Source organism: Anser brachyrhynchus, assembly GCF_964034855.1.
Source record: "Anser brachyrhynchus genome assembly, chromosome: 5".
NCBI lineage: Eukaryota > Metazoa > Chordata > Aves > Anseriformes > Anatidae > Anser > Anser brachyrhynchus.
The window spans coordinates 44,319,448-44,345,057 of record NC_137699.1 but is presented as its reverse complement, the minus strand read 5'-3'; the positions used below and the strand labels follow the sequence as shown (position 1 = coordinate 44,345,057).

The 25,610-nt window shown below is 39.0% G+C and overlaps 1 protein-coding gene across 11 annotated transcripts in view; it reads right to left on the bottom strand.

Annotated features, from left to right (window-relative positions):
* Positions 1–25,610, bottom strand: part of NRXN3 (neurexin 3) — a 993,270-nt gene that overhangs the window by 253,806 nt on the left and 713,854 nt on the right. For all 11 annotated transcript variants that reach the window (XM_080594088.1, XM_080594091.1, XM_080594092.1 and 8 more), the window contains one exon: positions 5,347–5,528. In XM_080594088.1, the coding sequence (XP_080450214.1) occupies positions 5,347–5,528 (182 nt within the window). The remainder of the gene's footprint in view (positions 1–5,346; positions 5,529–25,610) is intronic.

The window sequence follows — 25,610 nt, the reverse complement described above, 5'->3', positions numbered from 1 at the left end:
AGCAAAAAGGAAGATGTGACTTACAATTTAGTTTTAGCAATAATTATAGAGGGGAGGTAGACACTTGTGATGCATTCTGTGTGATCCTCAGAACATGTCTGCAATGCTCAACAAGCATTACAGAGTTTAAGGTACCTGTTGTTGCTAAGGGTCAATACACCCATCCCAGCCCTTATGATGACAGCACGCTACATGGTCCATGCGGATAACTTGAGGAGTTTATAAACTACAGCCACACACTTATAAAAAATATGTGAAGTGAAAGAGAAACTCCACTGAATCTTCATATGCTAACATAAATTATAACTGCTCTGACTCCTTCATTCAGCTCATTTGCCACCTTGCCTGGAAAGTTAGCAGTCAAGCTTTTGAGTCTTCATGCATATGTTAATCCCCAGGTTGCACCAATTCAGCAGTCTGCACCACAGAACTCACCCATAACAGAAAGCTGCATTCAGATATTTTTTATATGAATAGTTACAGGAGACCTGCAGAGTATACCTTCAGACAGGTTGCTGGATTTTGTCCTGGTTGAAAACATCTTTAGACCTTTTTTTTTTTTTTTAAGACTTTCCAAGGATCCAAACAATATAATCTTTTGTTTGAAAAAAATCATTCTAATCCCCTCCCTTAACCAGTAGATGGTCCAGCTGTTCTCATGCACCAGTTGCTTCACTTCCTTGGCTATACAGATACGTATTACACAAGATATTGCCTCCTGTATCTAGCCAGTCAGTAAACAACTCCTTGCTTCACTGAAGAAGGCCCTGCCCCACCTTACCTTTCGGCGATCTGCTGGCATGCTTCAGTATAAAACATCTACCCCTGATTTTAAATTTCATACCAACCTGTAAGGGCTCACCAGTTGTTTAAACAGAAGAAATATACACAGGTCATTACTGATTCTTGAGTGAAAACAGAAATGATAAGCATTAAGCCTCAAGTGATAACACTTTTTGGAACACTAATATTCAGTCACTTTCAGTATGCTATAAGAACTGTATCAAACAAAGACTTATTTTATACTGGTTTAAAGCTTGAAAAGGCAAGAACAGCAACACTATACTGAACTCATCACTAAAAGTGAGGTTAAGATATGGTGAAGTTTTTGTATTCACAATAATTAATTTATTCTTACATTAAGTCTGAGTTGGTTAAAAAATGAAGTCTAACACAGTGAAACATGCACTTTAAGAGAAAACTAACCATAAGGACAATGAAAATAGCTAAAAAAACATGAAACAAGATAGGAGACTGAAGCAGATCACCTTTTTTTTCTTCCTCCCCTCTCCACATGGTTTACAGCCTCTGCACGCCTAACGCCTGGAAAATGAAGCAAGCTACTCTTAAGTAAACCCCCTTCTTTCTACTCACTGGAGTAGAAAAACATAACTCTCTTAATGTCTTCTCTGAATTTGGCCTAAGAAAGGCTGAAACATTTTGTATCAAGCTTATTTTGGTCACAGAAAAGAAAAACACCAATTGCTATTATTATTTTATTATTTATCATTTCTGCCTAGTCCTCAAGATACTCAGCTCATCATACACCTTCGGTGGTTATTCTTCTCCTGATACCAACTTTTTTTTTTTTTTTTTTTTTACTGCTTCTGTCTCTTCTCAGATGACATACCTCAGCTGGGCACTGCAGTTTGGCAGAGAGTCTCCAGGGGACTTTTAGCAAAGAGGAGCCAGAGAAGCCCCTAGAGCCATAAACCCAAACACAGACTTAGGCCAATCAGTACAGGGTAAGAGTCTTTCCAACAACTGAAGAATAAATTTAGCAGAACATACACCTACATTTTCTTCCTTATCTGCAGATTCTCATTTAGCAATGCTGTCTTTAACTTGAGGAAAACTGACTTTTTATTCGTATCTATCACTTGAGAATCAGAATGTTCTATATCAAATCCTGTAGCCTTCATTTGCCACCTGGTGCTAAGTGATAGATATTCATTAACATAACGATTACTTAAGCAGTATTTCTTCCAAAATCACTAACATTTTTTCTTCAACTTAGAGTTTACTTTCTACGAGCAATTAAGAAATTGGACTAGTATTACTACGAAGCCTTACTAGTCTTACAAGACCAGCCTGAGGAACCATAGGTAAAATGACATTTAACAAACAAATAAAAATGAAAAGCTGCAAAATAAAACAGCAGCACACATGGGTAGATGATTTGTCTCTCTGTAGTCATCAACAGAACGATATTCATCATAACCTGCAGCTGTTTTCCTCTCCCGGTTTGTTCTCTGTAAAGATTTTTGCATGTTGTAAAACCAAAAAGTAGAAGGTTTGGTAGTGTAAGGTGAATGATAGTATAGAAACACACAACCATAACTCAAATCTGCAGTAGATTGTAGAATGCAATTTTCTGGTACATGTTTGGACTTCATTCTTTGAATGAATCGTCAGGAAAAAAAATCTTACAAGAAAGGATCTGATATTGTAACAACACTTTGATTCCAAATGCTACAGTTAGCTCTGTTCACACAAACACCTCATGCTTCATATATGACATTGATCTGGAAGGTATGCCATCCATTTTCCCAGGGCTGCCAACCTATGCTTCATTGTAAATCAGGAGAGAAAATAGTTTGAGGTTGTAATTTTTCCTCATATGAAACAGACACCTTAGCTAATGAATTTCCACAATGTCTGAAAGACTCAATTAAAAAATGAATCCAAACAGAACAACCATAAATTAAACAAGCAAATATGCAAGTCTTTAATAAAGATATCTTTTTTGGCTTTTAACCTCTTACAAATCAAAAGAGATTATAATGAACACTCCAAAACATACATGGTGTTCAAAAAACATGGAAACTATTAGAAAGTCTCCTCAGAGCACAAGCCCCTCTCACAACCTTTAAAATGGTATCAGATCTTGATAAACCATAGGCCGTACAATGAATTTTGTATTAAATTTTAATCTAGTGATGCACAGTAGAAAATAATGATCACCAAATTGCTTTTGTGACCAGTCATCACCAACAGAGCACCCAGGGAAGAGCAAGAAGGCCTGAATTCAGTGGATAGCATCCTTAAAAAAATAAATAAAAGCATGACTGGAATACTCAGAAAGGTCCCCAAAGAAGATACCTCCATAGCATTCATCCAGAAAAGTTTCACTTTTTTTTTAAACAAAAATAAAACGAAAAACACAACTGCTCCTGAAAACTCAAATTGTTAAATATATATAAAATGAATTACCTTAACATCATTTTGCCTGTTTTAATACCTAGTTTAACTCTTCTTCCTACAGTTTACTTTGTGGTTTAACTAATTACCTTCTTCGAGTTTTATTTAATTATCAGTTTAATAAGCTTTTGCAACTGTCAGGATATGCAAATAAATTTCTCCTATACCTTTATTACCATTTGATCCATTGCCTTGTTTCTTTAGACACAGAAAAATTGCCTAATGGAAGAACAAGGCTTTGAAAAAAGGAAGACGGACAGCATCTTTGAACATGACAGCACACAGCATGTGGTAGATTTCAGTTAGTCAAAAAGACTGATCTCATGAAAAGCTTGCATATATTTTGCAAAGTAAGAGGTCATATGGTCTCACATTTAAAGTGTCATTTCAAAAGGCTGTTGTTGGTGATAGACATAAGCAGTAATACCAGGCCCAGGAGAGCACTGTAACTTAGCTTTGGATACTCACAAATAACTGGCAAATGCTCCTAAATCCATCCTGACCACAAAAGAATAAGAGAAACTGAACTAGTTCTGTATTTGCTGCTAGTGAACATCTTCAGGCATAAAATTAGCCAAACTACACCAGAAACAGTCAACAGAACTTTTAGTACTAATATCAACTGCAATTAATAGCTTAGCTTTACATATCTGATGTCTGTAGGTATCAGATAATGTTAGGAAAAAGTCAAAAAAGTTCCGCTGGACTCATTTGTAAGAAAAGAGTTGATAATATTCAAAACCAAGTTATAGAGAAAGACTATGTGCCTTCATTATTAATGCTGAGAAATTCCATTTTGGTACTTGTGTACATTTCCACTCTTCCTTCCACTGAGCACCACCAAGAAGAGTCTAACTTCTCTTTCCTCTATTAACATCCCAGAAGGCAACCAAAAGCAACGAGATCCCATCTTAGACTTCTCTAAGACTGAACAAATTCATATATCTGTACTTCTCCTCACATGTTCTCCAGTTACTCGATAGCATTTTACAAATATGCTTTTTTACAACAGCTGAAGAATATATAGTGGCTTGTTCAATTATGTCCAACCACTTTTGCTTCACATGAGTTATGGAATTCTAACCCATTAGGCTTAACATATTGTTCATATTGACAGTATCTTCGGCTTTTCAGCCCTTTTATTGTTGTTGTTGTTTTTTAATGTTTGTTTTGAGAAAGCAAGAAAAATGTGGGGGGAAAACATAGTGCCGGGATTTTTAAAATGCTGGCAATGAGTGCTAGCCTTAACCCTTGCTTCAGAGCCATCCTGCAATACACCGAGTGCTTCCAGAAGACTCCAAACATTGTAAATTCTTCTGTAACTCAGCAGCAGACTAAGACGGTCAGTCATTCACATCAGGTCTGTATATTGGACCCTGACATTCCTCATGCTTACTTATACTTTCTCTAGGTTCCAATGAAATGTCAGCAACTCCCCAGCTCATTCAAATCCTGCAAATGTCACATCCCTCTTTCACTATGAATTGATGCATAAGACATGGCAAACAAGAGCATTAAGCAACATGACCAGCTTCTACCTCTAGTAAATGTCTTGGCTACTTCATTTAGAAAGGAAAACAAGTGCTTCCTTCCCAGCCCCCTCACCACCACATCAGGAAAAAAAAAACTCTCCAAAAGTTTCCAGTCTTAGTCTCATTTTCTCAAATAATTCCACATTTTCACTAAAGCCACTTTCATCCAAACTTCCCTATTTGAATATTTGCTCTCACAAAGGAGAAGTTTATTTTCTTTTTCAAAGCTACGTTGTTTTGAACTAACTGATGCTTGCAATAGCAGATTAGATCAACTCTTTCTGCAGTAGGTGAGGATCTGGTCAGTTCTCACTTAACTTTCTCAGTGAGAAAAATTAATTATCACTCCATTTCATTCTTTGCCTTCTGAGAATAGCAATGTTACACCATGAGTTCAGTTGTATTCAGGACTATGCAGTTGTCAAGTAGATTAACTCTGCCATGATACGGAATCTCATGAGTGACCCCCCCGCCTCCCCTTCTTCTGGCACCACATCTTGGCTCCCTGTTCATCCCATTCAGTAAACATGATGAGTGCTGAAGACACAAAGTGCAGAGTATGACACATGTTATTTTATATTAATAGTATAGTATAGGGTCTATCTATACTCACTATGTGCAGTTGCAGAAAGTCACCAAGCCCAGGGGCACTGTCAATCCTCACAAGGATGCCATCCTTCACTGTTGTGCTGAAGCCCACAGCAAGACGGTCTGTCCTTGTGCTTGGTCTGTCGTTAGCTGGCCAGGTGTACAAGATGAGACCTCCACTCTTCCCAAATATATATGTGGCACCAGCTACAAAACAGAAAACAAAAGAAAAAATCATTAATTATTTGTTTCATTTATTTGTCAACTCTGGAAATAATTCTATGACTTCTGAAAAGGAATATATGCAAGCATATGCTTTCAGTAGTTAACATGGTAAAATCAAGGCCCCCTACTGGCCAGGCTACTGACAGCACACAGAGAAGACCAGGCAAGTCAATTTCAGCCGACAATGGAAATGTATTTTCCAGGCTCCGCTAGGTAATAGTGGAGGACAGCACACTAAAATACATTTTGTGACAAATGACATGGAGAGTCCTCTTGGATATTTACGACACGTGTTATAATGCACACAAAATGGCTATTCAGACTGCCCTCCCACATGCATTCCACTAGTTTTCCTTTGTGGAGCCACAACCCTAAAATGCTAGATGCTTTTCCTAACAGGAGGAGATAAGAAGGTGAAATAGCTTTTTAAATCTGACAAAATGCATCTGTTCCTCCACCATTAGCCTTGCACCATTAGACTCAATAACAAACAACATAATTTCTTCCTTATGGAAGAAATTTCATCCTTCAGATGAACATGGACTCAAGACTCCAAATACTTCCAGCATGTAATCTAAATGTGCATGTATGTTATTCAGAGCAGCCTCATGTTCCTACATTCATAACAGCAGGAGAACCACAAGCAAACAAACAAGCTTCCTCTTGAGGTATAAATCACTTAAGACTTCTCTGCTGTATGCAACCAGCTAAATTGTATCTCAGGCTTCCAATGTAAGTTATTTCAGTTCCTAAATAAAGGCAAGGAGCCTTTGAGATAAAGATAAGTGAAATGCTTATCAAGAATGAATGATTTCATTAGCGCTTAATGTCATCCCAGACAATGTCAGATAGCATAATGCTCCTTTTTTTCGGGGGGAGGGGAGGGAAGAGTTTAAAAAACAAAAGAGAAACACCAAAAGCCAACCAAACATCTGTTTCAGAAGACTGAATCCCTTAACCCATGCTTATTTGGGTATTCAAAGGAAATATTTGGCCTCTTTGAAGCTTGTCTTGTCTTCAGTTCAAGACTCCTCACAGTGAGAGACTATTTTTTCAACACTGCTTAAGACTTTTGGAAATCTAGTACATACATCTCCAGCAGAATTTGTCTTCACAATCAGCTTGGGAATTTGTTCCCTGACTCTTTGTTTTTGAAAAAGGACAATACCAAACCTCTCCAAACCTGGATGCTGTCCTCTCACATTTACAAGGGCCATCTCAGCTCAGTTAGACAGACACACAAGTGAGAAATCTACCATCACAGATGAATAAGCTGAGAAGCAGAAGTGTTCAGAGACCACTTTCTCACTTGTACTCAAGACTCAAAGTTAGGAAGATTTCTATAACTCATCAAAACAGTCTCTGAGCTTCTTGGAAAATGTGATTAAAATTGCCATTCCAGATCCAAATCTACAGGCAAGTCAGGAACATATATCTTAATGCCTCAGCCACTTACTGTACCTGAGTTTCTAAGTACTATTACAACAGATCACAAGCTACAAAATAATAAGCAAAAATATCCAGCTCCCATTTCAGCACCAGGGATGAGAAGGCATAGGCAGCATGGGACAACTAGGGTCTGAGTGAAACTACAACTAATGCTATTTCCACCCCCACCATGCATACCAACCAGCGATGCGTACCAAATAACCCTGAAAAGAATAAGAGTAACTAGATAAAGAAACAGGCTGAATCTTATATTGGTCACTTCAACACTTGCCTACAAAGCTGCAGCTCCAGTAAAGCTCTTCATGACCTGAATTCCAATTGAATAGTACATATTAGTGGAAATAATTGATACCCTTCACCCTAGTTTAAGAAGCTTCCTCTCAGCACATATTATCAAGACAGCAAAAACTCGGGCACATAGAAGGGAAATGATTTATAAGCAGCTGACTCAATGATAGAGTGAAAATGTATCCATGTTCCCTACCTTCCAGGTTTCTCCATACCCGCCAGAACATACTCCCAGTAAATTCAAACAAACATGTCTGAAATCAGAGTTAGGTAGGAAATTCCACTTGTAAATGTGAGTTAACAGAAAAGCATGCTGACATACTGGAATTTTGAACACACATTGTTTCAGTTTCAGAAAGGTTAATTCTACAGACTGAACTACAACTGCTCATCAAGACGGAAGATGCACGACTTGAAAAATATGTAGAGTATGTTTTTGTTTCTTTCCTTTTAAACACATCCCCAACCATATAAGTGAACTCTTCAAATCAGTTAGCAATGACTGGGTATTGAATCATCTATGGCTTTCACCATGGTTGGGAATAGGAACTGCCCACTATAAACTACATTACAAATATATTCCTTCAGTTATTAGCTTGTTCTGAAAGCTGTGTGTATTTCATTACAGATTAAAACAAGACACAGCAGTGTGTTAAGTAAAGCAAGATGAGTTTATGTATTGTTAATGACTTCATGGATTAAAACCTGCTTTCCAAAACTATTCTCACTTCAACTGCAAGTTTCGTTGGTTTCCTTCCACCACCTCCCCCCTTGCCTTTTTTTTTTTTTTACTGGTTATCAGGCCCTTTATAAGGAAAGATGAACTTGGAAGAGTTCTTCACTATTTATAAGGACAGATGATTTCATTGCCTAAGAGCCATTTGGCTGCAGGTAGAGCATGTCAGAGCTCCTGTGAGCTCCAATTAGAACCAATTATGTCTTCATAGGCCTGTCATGGGACTTAACTGCTTAACAGAGCTCGTTTTTCCCTCGCAAAACACAGATTTTGCTTCTAGGCTTAACTTGAAGAAATTCAGTACTTTGAGTTTGTGCGCAAAGCTCCAACAGATGAAACCACCAAAAGATCACTATCTAAAGTAACCTTTTAACACAAGCCTGATGGCCAGTAGTTGTTTCTTTATTGTACAGGTCAGAATTACCTGCATAATAATAGACGGGCTGGTTGGTTCACCTGCGCATAACTGAATATACTATTATTTGTTGGGTATATAAGTGCCCCTTTCCATTCCTTCCATTTTGAGGCTATACAGGATACACGTTGCCTTGTGTTGAAATCCATGTCACGTTAACTTTATACAAATAAATTAGTTTTCCTCCTCAAGTATAAACAGAATAGTAACTCCAATCTAAAAACACAAGGTGCAGATATTAACTAAAAATTGAAGAGGAAGAATAACCAGAGTTACTACCACAAAGCAATCATATTAGAAAAGCAAACAAACAGAAATCCAAACAAACATTTGACTTGAGTGCTTCTGTTTGACTGCAGCAACCATGAGTTAGTTCACAGAGTCCGAAACTTAAGAGAACTGAACAAGATAAAAAGTAGGTTTTCCCTTCCTCCCAAGACAATTTCTATTTGAGACTGATGATGGATAGGACACTGTTAACGAGCAACTACTAGATGTTTAGTTTTTCCTCATTGTTCAAGGCTTAGTTGCATACCTCATTTAATAAACAACTCCAACCATGCCCTGGAAACAAGAAATTCTGAGGGACTGATTAATTCCATGGTATTTGTTGTTAATGTTCCACTACTTCCACTATATTACCCACACTTTGTAAAGACAACAAAGATACAAGTGCACAAAATATTTCCCCCCTCAGCTGTGAGAAATCCCACTTCCCACAGTGCCCTGGGCCACCTTTACTGTACCAACGTGCGAAAACAAGCAGGAGCAGAATACGTTCAGCTGTTTTACTGGGACGCTGCATGCAGAATTTGGAGCTCAGAGAAGCCAAGAAGTATACGGTAAGGAAACACTCCGTAGAGATTTAAGCTACTAGGACACCACTACCCATTTAGCATACACAAGACTGCAATTTCTCAAAAATATAATTTAGCAAAATGGCAGTTGACTACTATAACTTTGGTATTTAGAGATGTAAAAAATCAGAGACTGACACGTCACAATACATGCGACAAGGCTGTTGTTCAGAGCCTGCCTACCTAGCTTAGGGAAGTTGTGTATTTTGCTAGCTACATTCATGGACAGAAACGTTAGATTATTTAGTTCCAGTCAAAATAGGATAGTTTAAGGCAAAATCCTCATCACAGAAAATTCCTAACAGAAAAGTTATCAGCGATGTTATAAGCCACAGCAAGTAAAACCTCACAGTGAGTTGTGCTAAGAAACATTTACTTGAAGTTGGCACCACCACCTATAATTTTAAATCAGTTATCGTTTTTTCTAATCATCGCCCAAAGTCCTCAAAATCTATCTTAAGGAAGAGTATTCTTCAATCAACGCTGAAGAACTGCAGCAGCTCTATCTTGCCTAGAACTAATCCTGTAAAGCAGTAGAGAACAAGTCTGCCACATTTACACAAGATATAACTTCTTTTGTCCCTTAGGGATTCTGCAAATCTCCTGATGTTAAATAAAAACATTCTCTATTTGCATCTACTAAGCCATTTTATCAACAGCCCATTTTGTCTTTGCTACACCACAACTCTAACACACTCTTCTTCACTGTGGCCAGGAAAATGCCACATCTGACAGATATTACAGCCCATGAACATATACACATTGTTTACAGCAGCAGCTCCGCACTGGGATGAGTTTAATGTACTGTGAGCAGCACAGTTCAGATTTTTAAAACCAAAAAGTGCCTTTAACATGAAAATTAGTAAGGATCTCAGGTAACAATTGTAGCTTTTAACCAGGCCTGAGTTAAAAGAACAAAATTTATGACCAGAATCCTACATTCCTTCATGACAACATTGACAAAACAATCTGAACTGAGGTAATCTCACATGGTTTTATTGACAGCTAACAAACTTTTGTTTTTATTCAGGGACTCATGCAACTTTTATTCATGCCACTCATGCAACTAGAAGTCTCCTGATCATGGTGGTAATTGACCACAAAATATTTAGGTTTATGTATCACAATAACATCTCTCTACCTAAAATAACACGAGACACTGCACGTGCCTTTCCCTCAATTGTCGTCTTTGTTCTCTTGCACAGGATTCTAAACAAATAGTTTTACTTCACATTTGTGTAAAAGGACTGGAAGACTATTTTTATTTTCCTTAATAAGGGAAGAAATGGAACAATCACAATTTTAGAAGTTAGACTCATAAGTATAAAAACAAAACCACCCTATTATTTTTCTTACCCTACTGCTACTTTTTTTTGAATTTATTTTTTTTTTCTTTTTGTGACTACTTCATGGTCCTACTATATTTCCTGATAGTCTATTTTTTTCCTGATGAGCCACCTATGGTACTTCATATGTTGCTGTAAAGGTCCTACCATGTTTACAAATAATCAAGGCACTAGTAAAGGAATGCAAGTTAGAATTCTGGCATGAAAGCAGGCAAGAAAAGTTCAGACATACAACTGCTGAAACTCAATAAGGAGATAATGCTTCCTGCAGCAGTAAATGTTATGTGGTCATGTAATGAAAAAAAACCAGCTCCCCAAAAAACAAGGTGGAGAGAGCTATTCTGCCCTAGCAAGTGGAGATGAACAAAACAACTAGGGAGAGTTGTACATCAATTTCTGCTCGGATTAATAGAAATCTCTGACCAAATAGAGTGGAGGTTTTGACTGAAATAGGTCTGAATGAAAACCTCAAACGAGTGTCCAGGTCTCTGCCCAACAGTTTTGAGTGTTTCAAATAAAAGTAATACAAATAGGTAAATCAGATTAACCAGATTACTAACCTCAAAAATTAAGGTCTCTCCCACATATTCACAGCTTAAGGTAAACTGCATATTTGACCACTCAGTTCACAAAAAGGAAAAGAATGGCATAGCTCTTCATGGCTTTACTCAGTTCAACATCTTATTTGCACTAGTTACTCTCTTCAGGAAAAACATACATAGACTGAGTAAAAATAAAGCTTCTGACAATTGTTTTTCCAGTTTATTCCTTCTGGTTTATCAAATAGGCCATGCATGTTGTGCAACTCTGAGTTTCCTCCAAATGAATTTCTTAGGAGTAAAAAATTAAAACAATGGTAAAAGAATGTTTTGAGGACAATGAGTGTCCATATCAATTAAGAGTAACAGTGATTAAAACAGGTAAAATTCTTACCTAATTTTGCAATGAACTCCTGAATAGCATGGATTTGACTGACTTCATAACTGGAAATCACCAGAACTGGGTCAACTCTAAATGTGCTGGAAGATCTATACTGCCTAGAGAGGACTTAATATGTGTTTCCCATTTCCAAGATAAACATTTAAGAATTATTCCTATGGGTGCTGTCCACTACACACACTGTATACAGGTACCATTATCAAATTAAGAACTGAGAGGGGGGTAAAAAAAAGATCAAGAAGCAGTTTGACTGAATTTAAGATTCATAAACGGTTTTAGGATTTAAGTAAGACAATAACAGCACTAATACCAAGAAGCTTGCTAACCCCCTTCCCTCTGTCGTTCCATATTTGCAAAAGCATCAGCCACACTTAATACCTTCTTAATAAGAAAGAACTAAAGGGAGGTTGAAAGTTTACAGGGGAGCTGGCCATCATTATCTGACTTGACTATTCCATCACAGGATCCTTCTTAGGAGAAAACAGAGGCAGACCTGATACTTTTTATGAAATGACTGGTGAAATGTCTATTTATTTAATCAAGAGTTTTAAATTGCCTAAGAATAAAGAAAATTTAAGGCCCTGAAGAACGCAAAGCTTCCTGTCTAATTCCCACAAAAACAAGCTTCTGTGCTTAAAAGGACTTCATATGAAGTAGCTCTTTTTCATTTCAGTACACTCTCCTCTTGACAATCCTCTGAGATGCAGATTGAACAACATTTTCTTCTCCCTTCTCAAAAAACATACATTGTTTGTTATGAAACTGCAATTCCTTTCCACCTATAAAATATGAAGAAGCTTATTCTACGCAAAAAGGAGGAGTTAGGAAATCTGCAAGACTAACTCAAAATGGAAGCAGCCATTTGGATCATGCCTTCTTTGTTTGTCTTTTTTAACGACAGCAAATTAATATGAGTCACTTTCCTCCTCGCATGTGTGCATCAGCCAACAATAGGATCAGACAGTATGCTGCTTCTTGTTAGTTACACTGCATTAAAAAGATTGGAAGAGTAAAAGGGGGAGAAGAAGGGAGTGTTCCTAGAACTACCAGACAGTCCAGGATAGTTTACACTTGAACTACGAATTTCCCTAAATCCAGTATACAGAGAACATCAATTTTTCTTTCTAATCTCAGTTAGTGATGGGGCACATTGGGGATGTTTGCTATCTTGGAAGGAATTTAGGGATTAGCTGCTAAATAAAATACACCCCAAATGACCAAAGACATACCAATTTAAACATAACAGATTACAGCCAGGAAATATTCTTTGTTAATATTTCCATTACATAAAATGAATGTGTCAACTAATTCATTGTCATGTCTTTATCACTGATCTTAAGTGGGCACCCATAGAAAATGGGGAACAGAGCACGTGTTACTTCCTTAAAGTACACACCCAGACTATGAACCTTTTTAGCCATTGCCTCAGTGTTATATGGTTCATTTATATAGTAATTCCAAACAGACCTAATTTCCAGGTACTTATCCAGTCTCCCCTTGAAAGCATTTAGAAGTTTTGCATTCACAATAAAGGCTTACAAATCTTCAGCAATCACATACGTAACTGTCACTGACGTAGCTAGCTGAACAACAGCCAGCCATGTGCCTTAGCAAAGGCAACTGGCAGCATCCTGCGCTGTGTTAAGAGGATGACAGCCAGCGGTTCAAGTGATTATTCCTCTTTATTCCGTGCTTGTTAGACTACTTCTAGAGTAATGCATCCAATTTTGGGGACCCTAATACAAACAGACGTTGACAAACTGAAGTGAGTTCAGTGGAGGGCCACAAATACTGCCACAGGAGACCGAAGTGTCTGCCTTGTGAGGAAAGACCAAAGGAATTGGGCTTACTCAGCTTGGAGAAGACAACTTCAAGAGGACCTAAGGGCAATCTCACAGCACTTGCACAGAAGTTAATGAGAAGACAAAAGCCACGGTCTTCATTGATGAACTTGAGAACAAGCAGCAATGGACATGGTTTGAAATAAGAGATTCTGACTTCACAGGATTTAAAGTTTTTTTTTTTTTTTCCCCCCTCACAAAGACAGATATACAGTCAAACAGGTCATCCAAGGAGATTTGAGAGCCTCCACGCTTGGACTTCTCAATATCTGACTACATGAAACTCCAAGCAATCTGATCTGACCTCATAGCTGACCCTGCTCTGAGCAGGGGTTTGAAGCAGAGACTTTCTAAGGTCCCTCCCAGTACTCTATTAAGTGAAGAATCAACTTCATTTTTCATACTTGCTGTTGATAAATAGATATTCCCTAGTTCTTGTACTGGAAGACATAGTGATCTGTCCCTGCATCTATCCTCTCAGTGTCAACCTTGCCTCGTAGAGTGTTATCGTACCACCAGCCTCAGCCCTCAAGTCCTGTCTTTCAGTTGAATCATCAATTTCAGCCCCCACAACTTTAGGCAGACATATGACAGACATCAATCTAAAAGAGGTCCACAAGGACAATCCCTCCAGGACTTCTCTATGCACCACGGAAAAAGAAAAACATCTTACAAAAAAAACATGTACTGCTCGTAAAAAATATAGAACTTGCATTAGAGGAAGATACAAGTCTTAAAACCAAAATGCACCAGAAGCAGTCAAAAGAAATTACAAGTCCTGCAACTGAAATATGAAATTTGCTGAGTGTAAGTGCACAGAGAACAGTGCCCAGTTACTGTGACCCTTGCAGGACAGGTTTGGGAGCACAGATATCAGGGACAAAATGTTACCTGCCACCTGGTGAGAGACTTCATTAGGTAACTAAATTCAGTAAAAGCAGATGCAAGAGTTTCTTAGTTATGTTCATCTGCCAGAGAAGCTGGAATCTGAATGTGATTTCTTGTTTCTTGGCATTTCCTGATAGAACAGCCCACAGAGAGAATGTCCTTGGAGAAGCCCAGACGGCAGCATGCCAGAGGAACTCAGAGACTACTGTTAGCAGACAAAAGCGCAGTAGGATTCATAGTACATTTGGGGCCTGGAGTGAGAATAGGGATGTTAGTTAACTAAAATAGTTTTTTCAGAATCCGAATGGTAACAAGATGGCCTAGACAGCTCAGAATGGATGGAGGCCAGAGAGCTATTATTGATCCCAGCCCGTTCAGCTCTTCTCTGAAAAAAAAACTCTCTAGTTTTGATCCTTAAGCTATGGCTTACAGCATCAAAACAAATGAACTATCAGGAAAAAAAAATACAAATACAAGCACTGTTCTCTCACTTTCTTTTACTCACCTGTTGTTTAGAAGAAAGAACATACAGAATAAAAGGTTTTGCTTGTTTTAAACTGGCCACTCGGTAAGAGTAAATAGTTCTTTATTCTTCCTTAAATGTGTTCACATTTCTATAGTCTATGTAGTAAAAACGGTAAATACAGTTTACATTTATGGTCTCCACAGCAGGAGATCAAAGCCCAAACTTTCAGGCTTGAATGCAGAAGAGGGTTAGACTCAAAATACTAGCTACTAGATACTCCCCAGAGCCACAGAAGATGGCTAAATCACACACCAAGTCTGCAGTTGAGCTACTCTGGCAGATTTTTAGAGATCTAACCTACTGGCCACAAGCATTTCAGAAGCATGCTATAAAAATAGCAAGTTTCATTCTGAAAACCTACTCTTTTGCTATTTATTACTGTAAACACAGAGTAGTCCTTTAGAATTAAGGAAGGCTGTTTTGGTCTGCCATGAAAACATACACTACAAGTTCTGAGCTTTTTTACCGCACACCAAATACATCATCAGAACTACTGGAAGGCCAGCGATGAAAAGAAATACCTGTTCAGAAGCTTACCTTTCCAAAGACTCTCTAACCTTCCCCCCAAGGTCACATAGTGGGAATGCAAAAACAAAGCAATCCAGGGCTAATAGCATAGCATACAAACCCTCCATAAATGATATGCAGCTTTTCTTAGTTTTCTTCCCTTCTCACCACCACGAAAGGACAGTCACTGTTAGGAGAGGTGTACCGGTGTGAGCTTTATACAGGCTATCTGTTTAAAAGGTACTGTGCCAAAGTAAAAGACAAGTGTAATGGTTGTTTAATCATTCTCACCATGAAGTGCCAATTCTTTAGTCTCTTATGACATTCATGAATGATGCAGAGGGCTGGCATGATGAATGCAGAGCAATTCCGACTGACAGATACTTTCAGAGAATTTATATCCTTCCCGTACTCCCAGGACAAAAGGGCTCTTGAGCTGAGTTATCATTTGTTCCATGAGAGGATTTACAGTCTTGCCAGCAACTCCTTTTACCTTACTCTCTAAAGCGTTTATTTTGATATACTGATTGTGATCATTCAAGAACAACTGTATCTGAAGAAAGTCAGCTGAGGAGAGAAAAAGCACAGTGGTTCTGAATAACTCGCTCACCTTGACCCAGGACTTTCTTCCCCTCAGCCAGTTTGCTTTGTCTTTGGTATCAGTTCTTTCCTGGCATCCTCTGCTATCCCCATTACAATCGTAATATGACTCAAGGGAGACATCTAATCTCCCATGCCTGGCTACCCTTCTTTCAAGGCAAAATATGAAGTTTAGCAGAAAAGCACAGCCACCTCACACCTTTCTTATCATTCCACTAGAAAGCACCTTCTCCAGGAATCAGTTTTCACACCAGACTTGAGTGACCTACGTCTTACAGCTACAAGCAGCAACAGCTCCTGACGCAGGATTCAGTGGCAAAGCTGCACCTGTGCCTCATCTGGAAGAGCGGGCTGATACAAGGATCATGGAATATCCCGAGTTGGAAGGGACCCATAAGGATCATCGAGTCCAACTCCTCATGTAACACCACAGATCCAACAGCACCAGGTGACCAAGATATTCCCGTTGCTATTACAAACATCACCGAAAAATCGCACAAGGCATGTTTGCCCACAAGAAGCCAACACTTCTCACCCCAGGCAGAGGCTACCACGGGCTCTTACGGCTTTGATATTCAGCCACTCTCCAAAAGTTCTTCTGATGCAAGTATACTGTCAGGAAATCAGCAGTTAAAAACTAGACTATAAAATGTATCATCATCTCAGAGACCCAGAGTGCATGGCCTTCGGTAGCATGGCGCAATACGCTCATTTGTGTGAGATATTTTATTGAAAGGGCTGTGGGCTGCCTGTGTTGATCTAATGATCACAGCAATTTCCCTACACTTCATTTTAAAAGTATTAGGTGACTTCAGGCACAGAAGCAATAAGTTTCTATGAATATTACAGATAATATCCATAACATTCTCACAGAGGAGGCTATTGTAATCTCTTACAAATTATAAATTATTGCTTTAACACTACATTTTTGCACCTGTATACAGCATTTGATCTTAAATGCCCTGGCATGTCCTGTTCTTGAAGAGGGCTTATATAAATTATCAGGAGGAATTTAACTGCTTGCCTTTGAAATGAACCTATCTTTATATTAAAAAGCAATGTACCCCATCACCACATAGTACTATGGTAGACTAGTTACAGCTGCTATCCAAACACCTACTTAGACAGGGAGAGGGGACTCAATTAACCATATCGCATTTAACAGGTATTACTAAGAGGTTTTAGATAGCATGTTTAAATTAATATGGCTAAGAAAACAGCTAAAATTGATAGAATATGCCCTCTTCACCCCACACCCTACTCTAATTGATAAAGATTTCCTTCATTCATACCTTTCAAGTGCATCTTCATCTCCATGTCTTTGAGCACTGACCCTCAATATTTTGGTTTCAGCCTATAGCTTGATTGTCAATTGCCAGCTGCAGTCCTAGTAAAACATTTAGTTGCTAGATCATTTCTTTGGCAGGTAGCATGGAGAAGAGCGCACTTTTGGTACACCTTCCAGGATGCCAAAGGCATACATTCTTCAGAAACCCCAGTTCTCTACTTCCTAAAGATGGTGTGTGGGTGTGTGGAAGCAGAAGAAATCTCTCTCAAATAAGCTGGAAAAATAAATCCCAGTATATATCTTTTTTCTCTCCTGCACCATAAATGAAACTATTGATCTACCTTTCACTCTTTCATGCCTTTCACACGCTTCAATAATACAGAGGATTTTTTCTTCATCCTTTCATCTCTAGGTCTGGAATGCCCCTTAAGCCCCATGTTAAGGGTCACTCATTCTTCCTCAAACTGCAGCAATTGCATCCTCCAGAGCCCTACAGGTGCCAGCTAGAGCGCATGCAAATAGCACAAACACATCCTGACTTCTTTGGAGAGTGAGACAACTAGACAGATTTTTAAATTATTATTTAAATAAACCCTATGTTTTCAAACTTGAGATGACTTACATTTCGTCTTTTAGAAGCATCCTTCTAAATACAATATAACAAACAGGATTTGGCCCAGGATGAAAAGTAACTTCCAAGAACTGCACCTTGCATTGAAGTTAAATTGGCAGTACGGAATAACTGATGGCTCAACCATCAGGAACCATAACTTCTTGCTCCTATTGAAAACAGAGAACACATCGGCCTATTTCCTACAATTGCCTAGAAATAAAGAACCACAGAATAATCAGAAGGAACCTCTCAAAGTCACACTGTTCCCCTCTTCTCCAACTCAAAGCAGGGCTGACAAGATCAGGTTCCTCAAGGACTTGTCCAGTTAAGTTTTGAATGCCAAAGGAAGGACATTCAACAGCTTCTCCAGGCAACTGCTTCCAGTGTTTGACCACCCTAGTATTTAAGACACTATTTTCCATATTCCATCTTGTATCCGTTGCATCTCATATTATCACTGGGGGTCTCCAAGAAGAGTCTTCTCTATGAATTCCTATTCTGGCAGTTCAAGGCAACAGTACTATTTCCTCCCTCTCCTCTTTTCTCTCAGACTCTCCTCATGTGTCACATTCTCCAGCACCTTCATCACCCTCTGCCAGATTTGCTCCATTATCAGTATCTATCTCATACTGCAAAGCCAAAACCCAGGCACAGTACTCCAGGTGTGGTCTTACACAAGCACTGACTAGAGGGGAAGAATCCATTCCCTCAGCCTGCTGGCCGCATCCTTGCTAAGGCAGATCACTGTGAAGTTGTACCTATTTGCCACAAGGGCACAGTGCTGATTCAAACTGTCACCCACCTCTTTCACACAGCTGTTTTCCATTCCTTAACACCTGGCCTGGCCTGTTGCACAGCAATTCTCCATCCCAGGTGTAGGAGTTGACATTTACCTTTATCAAACTTCACAAGACTGATGACAGCCTAAACTCCAGCCTATTGAAGACCCTCTGAACTGCAGCTGCACCCTCCAGTTTATCAAACTTTGCCCACAATTTGGTATCATATGCAAGCTGGTTGAGAGTCACCTCTGTCCCATAACCAAGGCCATCACCACAGACATTAAATAGTACTGGCATCAGCACTGACCCGAGGGACACCACAGTCAAAAGCTGCCTGTTGGACTTTCTGCCACTGAACACAGCCTTTTGAGCCAGCAGTCAAGCCAACAATTTCCCACATGTATCTACTTACCCAGCCCACCTCTGCCAGTTTGATTACAAGGATACTGCTGGACACAGTGTCAAAACCTTGGTTGAAGCAACAAAAAACCATCTCCTGTACCCACTTTGTGCACAAAGCCAGTCTCACCGTAAAAGGCAGTGTGGTTGGTCAGGCATCGGAAATCCACGTGGGTTCTATCAAGATAGCTTTTCCTTTTTTTTTTTTTTTTTTTTTTTGCCTGCTTCTAGGCTAATTTGCTCTATAGTCTCCTTAGGCTGGTCGGCCTGTATTTCTCCAGGAGCATCCTTTTTGCCTTCCTTGAAGACAGATATGACATTTGTCTTTTTTTTTTTCCCCCTCCCCCAGCCATAATATACTATTAATAACATTTTCATTTTTTTTTCCTACTTGCTTCCTTCTTCAAATATCTCACAACTCCTCACTATGTTTATTAAAGATAAAAGCACCAAAGTGTGATGTAGCTCTTGGATCTTAATATTTCTCCTACCATAGGAACAATTTCCTCCCTTGAAACATGCTATCCTCAATAATCCCATTAAAAATAAATCTCCCTTTTGACAACTCAGGAAATCACTTTCAGTATCAGGGTATACAAGCAAGTGTTACTTCATCTGTTAAAACGAAGAGAAGTCCCTGTTGCAAGACCACATACATAGCTCACCAAACAGCAAAAAACTTGCTCCTGAACTTATGATTAGCTTTTTCATGCCATAGACCACGTGTTACCAGTGTTCTGTATATCGTAATGCCCTATATTCTTACAAATCCATAGAATTGTTTTCCTTATGGTGGAAATGTGCCTTGAACCCTAGTTAATTAATCTAATCTTTTCTCCTTCATTGTGACCAAGTCAAATGGTCTCTGTCATGTAGCAGACTGTAGTTAACGCAATAACTGTAGTCATGCAGTAGACTGTAGTTAGACCAGCTCCTCAGATTTAGGTGTTCTGCTCCAGATCCACCTCACAGCTTTGTTCTACCTTTAGCAGAAAATAAGATTACTACAGGATTGTTTTTGCTTTTCCAAAGGAGAATGTTGTTACAAGATACTCACAAAGCCTGCGGGAGCTGTGGTTTCTTCAGGGAAGTCCTTCCAACATGTCATTCTGACAACTATATCTTCCTTTCAGTACTACTAAAACTATCAGGATGCATACTTATAATAAAAAGTAAACTCAATAAAAAGCCCATTTTCTTTCACTGGCCTAAGAAGTGCAGGCTGTTATATGGCCTTATTCTAATTTGTTCAAAGGCTCACTGGTGATCCCAAAAGGTATCTTCCATACAGGGTGAACTTTGAGTTACTGATTACATTTAAGCATTATTTCATTTCTTTTTACGTACAGTTTCCCTATCGCTTTTGCTAAATCTTAAAATGGTTTATATTTAAACAGGAGCCTCTGCCTTTTCTCTTGATTTGATCCTCCAGTAAAGTCATAAAATGCTGGATTGAAAAGGGCACAATAATTGGCACAGCAGAACAATGAAGTCAAAAACATGAGGAAGGGGAGTGACATTCTGACGTTGCAACAAATGTCAGTCTATAGCAATTCATATTTGGTCCATGACTTGAAAATGCAAATACATTTAATTATGAATGAAAACATGCCCAATTGCAGTACTTAAGACAGAATTCTACTTTCACCTTAATTCTTATTCAAATAGAATACTTTCTTTAACCTAATGAGGAAATACTGGTGAAAATAATTATTTGAAACCTGAAGTTACTGCTAATGAAGTTTTCTATCTATTACAGAACATATAAGAAATTCCTCCATCAGTTGCATTCTTCTCTAACATACTCCACAAGTGAGTTGAACAGATCTCTCTCTTTCAAGGAAATCTTCAAAAAACACTACAAGACCAGATTTATCCCCCACACAGTGGAACAGTGGAATAGACATTTGTCTGGTTATTTGGTTATTTTGGCATTAGGCATAGACTATTGGTAACCAATTCTTATCACAGTCAAGGAAGAGGGAATGATTTACATGGCAGCTAGACCACCCAGTGGAAAAAGCCTAGAAATCAAACACAATGCAAAAGATGTACAGTCCTATCTTCTGAGTTAAGTCAAGTGGGTATATGCTGCAAAAAAGTTAAAGACTGTCTCATGCAAGTTAATTTGCACTACTGTGGTTAGGGCTAAACTACCCCAAACAGTATGTATAAATAATGATTTACAGAAGAACAAACACAGATTGTGTGCTAGTGGATGTCAAAATAACCTTGTCTTATTTGTGTCTTCACTGAAAATAAACCAATCCAGATATTGAGCAGCTATGACATTTCTGTATTCAGTCAGCAATGACTCACAAAATGGCAACTCTCTTAACCTCTGGTTAAAACAAGTTAGCCATCTCAAGAACATTAGGAACAAAAAAAAAAGCATTTTGAATTTTTTTGACATGACTTAAGATTAGTTTTGTAGAAACAAAGGAATCAAGATAAGCTGTAAGAACAACAACAAAATAGCAGCACAGAAAGAAAGAAACCAGAAGTTTGCCATATAAATTCCCAAAAGCACAAGTTTCAGGTCCCACAGCAGTGGTAACTACCCATGCACATGTAACAAAAAAAAAAAAAACAACCCCATGAACCATCACTCACACACACACTTTTTAAGAGTATACCATCTCCTTGCTTAAGAAGTTTATGGGAAAGCATCAATTTAAAACCATAGAATACACAAGTTTTAACAGACCCACGAGGATCATGGAGTCCAACTCCTCCAACAATTTCCAGCATCAGATTATCACTTAACCCTTAATTTCAGATGCATAAATTTGTATCATTAAGTAACATGTAACTGAAATGTTTCGTTTTACTTACAGTGAGCATATTGTTATAACCCTTTGGTTACATGGGGAAAGGCTAAAGAAGTGGCTTCCTTCAATAAGATTGCAAAATTACTTTTTACTTCAACAACATTAGTATCACACATTTTTGCACTCATGTTTATTCCTCCTTCCATACAACCCTTTGCATGCAGAAAGGAAGACTAATCCCAACATTCTTTCCTGTAGCTCTTCTCCAAGGACGTCCATCTTCAAGACCCATGAGAAGCAAGTTATGAAACGATGGCTAGGGTAAGTAGCATTTAATCAGACAGAACAGTACCATTAAGTTCTTAGCTACATGTGCATACCACTTAAGATTGGTCACTGATTAGACTCTCTAGAGACTACTGCAATACAACCCAAAAGGTATTTCTCTCTTAAATTACATCCTTTCCAGCACTCTGAAATCAAGTTCTTCTTGCTTCCAGGCGCACAATCCTATTACTGCAGCTCCCATTATTCCTTTGATTTTCCTTGTGTTTCTTACTACATTCATTTGCCTCCATTTTGACATTCCAGAGTACTATCTCCTATGCAGCAACTAAGATTACTCATTGGTTTGTTCAGCGCTGGCCAAAAGGATCTTGATTTTTTACCTGCCACCTCTATACAAGCAAATAATCTGGTCAACACCAAGGTATCCATCAATAATGTTGAAAAGTAGACATCTGAAAAGCACGCATTTTCCTCCATCCACTTGAACACAAATTATTAACCTAGTTAAATTTGCCAAGAAAAACAGATAAGAGTTCTGGGTAACTCCACCCTTTTTTGCTTATATATTCTTATTTAAGTTATCCAGGAGTAAAAGGACTAACTGATGAGATTTTAAAAAGCTGTTTACTATACATATAGCCCATTTAAAGACTGCTTGAAAGATGCATATAGCGAGAAAGGAGAAACTTTCAAAGCAACACCAAAAACAAATTGGCAGCAGTCATAAGAAACTGGGATGTGGTGGTGTAGGGAGAAAAGAAGAAGTAGCTGAGAACTGAAAAGAAAAAGTGGAAGTATTGATGAGCGCTCTCCATTGGAAGTACTTCCTTCCAGCTGAGTCCTGCAGTGGCCCAACCAACTACTGTGCAGTGCTTGCTGTTGTGAGAAAATAGTCTGCTTCTTGCCAGCAGTGAGACACAATGCTTGCTCCCTTGTGGTTCTGAAGCTGACCTTCACATGACCATCCTTCTCAGTATCTATGCCAATGATCAAATTCACTGTAATTTTCATATATGAAAAGTCTTTAATTTTTTCCAGCGGGGACACACAGAAATTGTCCTGCAGAAGTGCCTATGGGCCCTGAAAACCCAGTGCCCACACCACTGCTCCTGGTGACCAACACGCACTGCTGTGTAACTGCTGACATTTTTGTACAGAGCCCGTAACCATGGCATCCCAGCACCATTAGATGTGTGCTTACACGTGCCAGTTCAAAGCACATCACCACCAATATTTATTTCTCCGCACCCCTCCCCCACATACCCAGAACCTTTTGCTTGGGGGCTTTTGTTTGACATTGGGTTTGGTTTTACTGTCCCCCCCCCCCGCCCCTGCTGATGTCTGCCAGAGGCATCACCATGGCAACTAAAAGACCTCCTGAGAGGATAACAAACCCTCAAAGTTTTCCTTCAGTGCAGCCTCCAGCTGTTGCAAACTTTATCCATTTATCTCTTCACAGCCTCAATTAGAGCAATTGCATCCTGGAACCGATTTCCTCCTCCCTCCTACTGAAAAGTCTTTGGTCCACCTGTCAATTGGCATCCTTGCTTCATTACTTGCTGACAGCTCACAGTACAGCTCCCTTCCCCTGGCAAATTGCTCCTAATCAATTCCTTCTCTAACATTATCTCCTCAGCTCTTCCACACACAGGCACGTACCCTTGCACGCTGGGAAGGGGCTAGCTGCAACTGCTGCCTCCCTCTGGAAGTTCAGCAGATAAGGAGCTCAGTGCATGGGATGTGTTCCCAGGTTTGCTGCTGTCTTGTTCTGGGACAGCAGGCGAGTTTCAGAGCCTCCCTCTCCCCTTCTGCAAACTAGAAAAGAGAAATACTTCCATCTTCACAGGGTGCTTTGAGAGGTGGTGATAGAAGAGCGCTCGATTACTTGGGGCACAAACTCTTCTGGCAATGGGCAAGCAAATAAACAGCAGGCAGCATTAGCAAATGATGCAATATACTACGATTGACTGTTTGTCCCCAGTAAACCTCCTAATGGCAATTTCATAGATTTTAAATCAGCTGCCCTATCAGGCATCTGCTTTGCATTCACTCCTGTTCTCCATCCCTTTCCCTTACACTGATAAGCTGATATACCCACTACTGCAGAAAGAGAGCTACCCATTCTATATCTAAAGACAAAAATAAAAAAAAGTCTCCTTGATGCATCACCTATGGAACTTTAATCACATAAAGTGAACCAGACTGCCTGATTCAGAGAAGACGGAAGACTCAAGTCATCATGAAGCACGACTTTTATCAACAAAGACTAACACATGCCTTTCTGACAGGTGGATAGTGTTGCATCCTGTTATTTCAATTTTTCTTAATATTGAGTCTACTTTGTGGTTCTGTGCTATTTCCCACACATCAGTTCAAAAGAAATGTGCTTTAAGGAGTTTTATGTATATATTTCTATGTAAGCGTCTCCTTTGGTTTGATGCTGTTGCCTCTAATGCTGCCAGGAAGGAAATATAATTAGCTGTGAAAACACAAGTTTTAAATAGTTTGTCAGAGTGCCAAAACACATTGAAAGTACCAGTGAATGTGGATTTAAACTCATCAACTGCTTCTAAAGGATGCAGAGCACACAAGGGCACGTTGCAGGGATTTTAAAGGTTTTTCTTTGCTAGTACATTTAGAACCGCTGAAATTTTTCTCAGTTGACACAGCTCTGAATTAAGGACATCTGCTCACAGGTTTATCATAGGGAGAAAAAGCCACAAAGGTTTTAACTGCACTGCCTCCAATACCACTGTTAGTGAGTCATGAATTGTTAGGGCTGGGAAGTAAAGTTAACCTTTGAACTGTTTTCCCTCCTGGCTGCCCCAGGTAGGGTTGCCAAAAAGATGAGCAGAGTCAAGAGCAATAATGAGAACTGCCAAATGGATCTCAGATACAGCAGCCTTTCCCTCTGGTCTGCAGACACAGCACTAAGCCAATAAGGGTTACTGCAACGTCATGGAGTAGTATATGTTCTGCCTTCTCATTAGCTGTAGGGAAGCGGTTTTCCCTCTGTCCTACAGAGCACAGAAACTCCGGGCTGAACACAAAGATCAGAATTGGGAAGAATTACTCTGTATTCATATTTTTCCATATGGAAGAAGAAGAAAACCACCATCTTACCTCTAAACAACAAGCTGCAACAACCTTTTTTTTTTTTAAATTAAACTTTTTAAAAGTACTTATTAGTGCAGAGGGTGTGCTTTTGTCGGTATTAGTAAGCACGTGACAGGTATAAAGGATTACTACAGGCGGACTGGATAAACCGTATGTCATTCAAACTTATAGCTGGGGAAATGGCATGCTTTGTACTAATATCCCCAGAGACATGAGCCTTCCTAGACAGCAAGTAACATCTCATTTGAAATTAAAGGGAAAAGGAAATAATACATTCCTTTTCAAATCTACGTTGGCACACAAAGAAATAGCCTAGAACTATTAATTAAAGGGCAGTAAATGACTCCCAGGAATCTGTAATAAAAAGCATGTTTAGAAACGGACCTGACCTTATAATTTAAGCAAAGTGTTTTT